This window comes from Chiloscyllium plagiosum, unplaced genomic scaffold (assembly GCF_037043375.1).
Source record: "Chiloscyllium plagiosum isolate Xiang-an unplaced genomic scaffold, Cpla_swu_hap1 HiC_scaffold_22, whole genome shotgun sequence".
Classification (NCBI taxonomy): domain Eukaryota; kingdom Metazoa; phylum Chordata; class Chondrichthyes; order Orectolobiformes; family Hemiscylliidae; genus Chiloscyllium; species Chiloscyllium plagiosum.
Genome location: NW_028270160.1, coordinates 66544744 through 66550743, shown reverse-complemented (window position 1 = coordinate 66550743; position 6000 = coordinate 66544744). Strand labels below are relative to the sequence as shown.

At 43.1% G+C, this 6000-nt stretch overlaps 1 protein-coding gene across 1 annotated transcript in view; it reads left to right on the top strand.

Annotated features, from left to right (window-relative positions):
- The first annotated feature begins 1195 nt into the window (after positions 1-1195).
- The window catches only part of LOC122544108 (hexokinase-1-like), a 261171-nt gene continuing 256366 nt past the window's right edge, over positions 1196-6000 (top strand). Inside the window, exon 1 of the mRNA XM_087999152.1 lies at positions 1196-1352. Within this exon, the coding sequence (XP_087855278.1) occupies positions 1217-1352 (136 nt within the window). The 5' untranslated portion in view covers positions 1196-1216. The remainder of the gene's footprint in view (positions 1353-6000) is intronic.

The following is a 6000-nucleotide window of genomic DNA, read 5'->3' as shown; positions in this document are numbered from 1 at the left end:
TGCCACATTGTAAACACTTGTGTCTCAACAGTCAGCTTGACAAAATATCTTTCACCATGTCATCACTGTAATGCAGTCTATAACTTGAGGGTAATCAGGTCATAGCATAAAAATCAAGAAATGGGTAACATAGCATTGAAAGATCCAACAGATGTTTATTACAACTCATTAATACATACAAATATTATATTCACAGGCACATTTATACCTGGGCTAACATTAAGCTATTCAGTGATAAAGAGTAGAACACTTCCATCAGCTTGTCATGCTTCACGTTGCCAAAGTAAAGATGGAATCTGAGACCATTATACCCAATATTATGAGCATGTCTTTGAAAGGCATACTGATATATTAACTGTGGGACACAACACAACAATTACGCCTTTAATTACAACTTCTGCCATTTCCTTATGATCACTGTTAAGTTGGGGAGGTGATGGTATTATTGCTAGACTGTTACTCTGTAAAGGCAGGTAAAATTCTGGAGATTGGGCTTAAATCCTGGATGACAGATGGTGGAATTTAAATTTCATAAACATGTGGAATTAAAAGTTTAACAAAGTCTTTGTTGATTGTTGGGAAATTCCATTGGTTCACATATGTCCTTAAGGAAAGGAAACTGTAATTCTTTTGTGGTCTGGCCTACATGTGACTGCAGACCCACAACAATGTAGTGAATTCTCAACTACCCTCTAGGGATGGGCAATGGCACCCATATCTTCTGAATGAAAAAAAACTGGCCTGTAGTTTCCTGTTTTGACATCTTTTTGAATAAGGGAGTTAAATTTACTAATTTCCATTCTAATGTAACCTTCCCCGAATCAAAGGAATTTTGGAAAGTTAGTAAATGTAAAACATATAAAATGTAAATCTGTGAATCATGTACTAATTTCCCAAATCTATTTTCCTTATGCCAATTTGCTCATGAATGAGGTAATAACCAAGATTATTACCTTTTTTCGTTTGTCGCCATTCTTTTCACACCAATCGCTCTGCTTAGATTTAGAAGAGTATGCTTTATAGTACGTACAGACTTGAATTAAACCAGCTACCTACTTCATTGCTGGTATGTTCATTTGCCCTACTTTCATTTTACTGTTTTAGATTCTGTCTCTCTCTTTCTGTAGTTCCAATGTCTTGCTCAATATGTTCTGTCTGTCGCTAATTTCTAAACTTAACTTCCTTCATGTCCCAGGTAAATCGTTTCCTTTTCAACATGCAACTCAATAAAGACCAGATCGAAGACATCATGGTTCAGTTCAAAGCTGAGATGCTGAAGGGCTTGGCCTTCCCCAACTCTTCCAGTCTGAAGATGTTGCCTACATGTGTACGGTCAACTCCTGATGGCTCAGGTATTGCAAAATGGAAATACAGTCCATTTAACATGTTTTCAGTTTATAGAAAAAAAACTATAGACTGCCTATTGCTTCCCTTGCTGCGTTTTGTTTTGTATCATATCCTTCATAAGGTCTGACTTCAATGCTCTCAGCTCCCATCCATGTCGCATTGCAGGGTCATACTGAGATGGAGATTGTAGTATTACTCAGTGATTGTCCATTGGATCTCTAGTGGGACATGCATGTGTTGCAGGTCTGGGTATAATATTATTGTTACTAACGCTCAACAGCCAGAGGGATCTAAATTAATAAATTTGAATTTTTTAATGGAATGTGAATGTTGTTTGAAAGGACAGAATGTTTTGTTATTCCCGTACTGCCTTTGAGTTTAAAAGTGTGGCACTGGAAAAGCCCGGCAGGTCAGACAGGAGCAGGAGAGTTGATGTTTCAGGCATTAGCCCTTCATCAGAAATGGGGAGGGGAAAGGGGGCTGAGAGATAAATGTGGGGGTGAGGGTGGGGCTGTGGGAAGGCAGGATGCAGGTAGAAGGTAATTATGATAGGTCGGTGGGGAGGTTGGAGCAGATAGGTGGGAAGGAACACGGACGGGTCAGGAGAGTGGTGCCGAGTTGGAGGGTTGGATCTGGAATGAGGTGGGGGGAGGGGAGATTGGGAAACTGGTGAAGTCGATGTTAATGCAATATGGTTGGAGGATCCCGAGACAGAAAATGAGATGTTCTTCCTCCAGTTGGTGGGTGGCTTTGACTTGTCAGTGGAGGAGGACCAGGACCTATATGTCCTTGGTGGAGTGGAAGGGGTGGTTGAAGTGGTTGGCCACACAGCAGTGGGGTTGGTTTGTGCGTGTGTCCCATAGATGTTGCCCTATCACCTCTGTCCAAGGCCCTAAAGGATCATTTCAAGTCTGGTAGAGATTTTCCTGCACATCCACCCACTTACTTTGCTGCATCCATTGCTCTCAATATGGTCTCCTCTAATCGGGGAGACAGAATGCTAGTCATAAACAACCACTGAGCTTTTCTAATCCCATTTCCCAACACTTGGCCAAGAGCCTTAAATGCCTAATTATTGCAAGTGCACAGAGGTGACAGGACAGTGGTACACAGTGCCCTGGGAATCCTCAACATTGACTTTGCACTCCATGATGCCTCATGGTGTCAGGTCAAACATGGGCAAGAAAACTTCTTGCTCATTACAATGTATAGACTCCAACACCTGGGTGATAAATCCATGCTTCTCCATGTTGAATATCTCTTGGAGGAAGTTCTGAGGTGAGCAAGGGTGGAGAATGTATTGATGGAGACTTCAATATCTATCATCAAAGGTAGATTGTTAACACCACTCCTAACTGGGCCAGTTGATATCTCACAGACATAGCTGGTGAACAAAAGGTGGTGAAATAACTAACAAGAGGGAAACATGCACATGATCTTATCCCCTCAAGCTACCAGTGGTAGATGTATCTGTCCATGCCAGTGTTGGTAAGAGTGATCTCTGCACAATCCTTCTGGATTAAAAGTGCCATCTTCATGTTAATAATAGGTTCGATCAGGTTGTATGGCACAATTACAGTGCTAAATAGGAAAGACTTTAATCAGATCTAAACTGAGCATCCATGAGGCACTGTGGGCCATTTACAGCAGCAGAATTGCACTCCAACACAATCTGCAACCTCTTGCCTGGCTGAAGGGCCTGTTTGCATGCTGTATTACTCTATATCACCCACTCAATCATTACCAGTGGAGAGTGCAGGAGGGTATGCCCAGAGCATGAACCTAGAAAGGAGCTATCAACATGCTGAAGCTACAAAACAGGACTACTTGTATGTCAAGCACCACAAGCCGCAAATGAAAGACAGAGCAAAGCAATTCTACATTTAACAATTGGAGTTAAAGCCTGCAGTCCTGCTAATCCAGTTGTACATGGTGGTGGACTGTCCAATCATTCACTGAAGTAGGAGGCTCCGCAAATATCCCCATCCTCAATAATGGGAAAATCTAGTGCATTAGTGCAAAAGATAAGGCTGAAGCATTTGTCACCATCTTCAATCGTGTAGATGATCCATCTTGGCCTCCTCTAGTGGTCTCCAGCACCACAGTTACCAACCTTCAGCCAATTTGATTCTCTTCACATAATATGAAGAAGTGGTTGGAGACGCTGGATTCCAACACTTTGATGATGATCAAGAGTAGATGAATGAAGCAGTAGTTGGTATTATTGGATTGCAAAGTCTACAGACCTTAACAATGTTCCGGTAATAGTACTGAAGACGTGAGATACAGAACTTATCGTTCCAGTAGCCAAGCTATTCCAGTACAGTTACAACACTGGCAGCTGCCCAATAGTGTGGAATCTTGTTCACAAAATGTAGGGTGCATCCAATGACATCAGCTACTGTTTTATTTGTCTACTCTTGATCATCAGCAAAGTGATGGAATCTGCCATTTTCAGTGGGAACAAGCAGCATTTGCTTAACAAAAGATTGCTGAATGACCCAATTATTTGGGTTCTGTTAGGTCCAACCAGCTCCTGAACTCATTACCTTCAGAATCAACTATTCCAACTCATCCCTAATTGATCTCTAATATTCTATCCTCCATAAACTTGAGCTCATACAAACTCCGCAGCCCATGTTGTAACCTGTAGCAAATCTTGTCTTCCTCTCACCCATTATGCTTTCTGCCTTGCATTGACTCCTGGACATAGGCTCAAGTCTTCAGATTCTCATCCTTGTTTTAAAACTGTCCCTGTCATAGACTCAATCCTTCCCATCTCTGCATTTCTCTCTAGCCTACAACCCTCAATTCTGGATTTTGGAACATCCCAGATTTGAATTCAGTCCACCGCTGGTGACAATCATTCAGTCATCTAGACACTAAGCTATGGCATTCTCTCCATTTCATCTTCTTCTCCAAATCTCTTCCCTCCTTTAAGGATAATTAAAACGTTGGATTTGGTGCTCGACAACGAGCCAGGCCAGGTGTCAGATCTCTTGGTGGGAGAGCATTTTGGTGACAGTAACCACAATCCTCTCACCATGGAGAGGAATAGGAACAGACAGTATGGGAAGGTATTTAATTGGGGCAGAGGAAATTATACAGCTATTAGGCAGGAGCTGTGGAGTACAAATTGGGAAAAGCTGTTCTACGGGAAGTGCACAACAGAAATGTGGAGGCTGTTTAAGGAATAACTGTTGCAAGTGTTGGATTGCTCGGTCCCACTGAGACAGACAAGGAATGGTAAGGTGAAGGAGTCTTGGATGACAAAAGCAGAGGAGCTCCTCGTCAAAAGAATGAAGGACGCTTACTTGAGGAAGCAAGAATCTGACACAGCTTTAGAGGATTACAGGGTAGCTAGAAAATAACTCAAAAATGGACTGAGGAGAGTTAGGATTGAGCATGAAAAAGCTTTGGCAGAAAGGATTAGGAAAAACCTAAAGGCATTCTATACTTACGTGAGGAATAACAGAATGATCCGAGAGAGGGTAGGGCCGATCAGGGATAGTTGAGGGAACTTGTGCCTGGAGTCTGAAGAGGGAGGGGAGGCCCTAAATGACTTTATTTTGCCTCAGTATTCACTAGAGAGAGGGACCTTGTTGACAGTAGTTAATAGGTTTGAACAGATTGATATTAAGAAAGTGGATGTGCTGGGAACTTTGGGATGCATTAAGATAGATATGTCCCCAAGGCCAGACCAGATATTTCCAAGGTTACAACAGGAAGTGATGAATGAGACTGCTGCACCCTCACTCTCCACGGGAGTAGTACCAGATGATTGGAGGGAGGCGAATGTTATTCCTCTGTTCAAGAAAGGGAATAGGGAAATCCCTGGGAATTACATAGATTAGATTACTTACAGTGTGGAAACAGGCCCTTCGGCCCAACAAGTCCACACCGCCCCGCCGAAGCGCAACCCACCCATACCCCTACATTTACCCCTTACCTAACACTACGGGCCAATTTACCTGACCTGCACATCTTTGGACTGTGGGAGGAAACCGGAGCACCCGGAGGAAACCCACGCAGACACGGGGAGAACGTGCAAACTCCACACAGTCAGTCGCCTGAGGCGGGAATTGAACCCGGGTCTCTGGCGCTGTGAGGCAGCAGTGCTAACCACTGTGCCACCGTGCCGCCCACTGTGCAGACCAGTCAGTCTTACGTCTATGGTAAGGTACTGGAAAGGATTCTGAGAGATAGGATTTATAACTATTTGGAGGAACATTGTTTGATTAAAGATAGTCAGCATTGCTTTGTGAGGGGCAGGTCATGCCTCAGAAACCTTATTGAGTTCTTTGACGAAGGTTGAGCAGTGGATATGGTGTATATGGATTTCATTAAGGCATTTGATAAGGTTCCCCATGATTAGGCTCATCCAGAAAGTTAGGAGATATGGGATATGGGGAAATTTGGCTGTCTGGATACAGAGTTGGTTGTCCGAAAGAAGACAGTGAGTGGTAGTGGATGGAAATGTTCTGCCTGGAGGTCAGTGGCCAGTGGTGTCTCCCAGACATCTATTCTTAGACCTCTACTCTTTGTAATTTTTATATATGATGTGGATGAAGAAGTGGAAGGGTGGGTTAGTACGTTTGCTGATGACACAAAGGTCGGTGGTGTTGTAGATAGTGTTGAGGGCTGTTGCAGGCT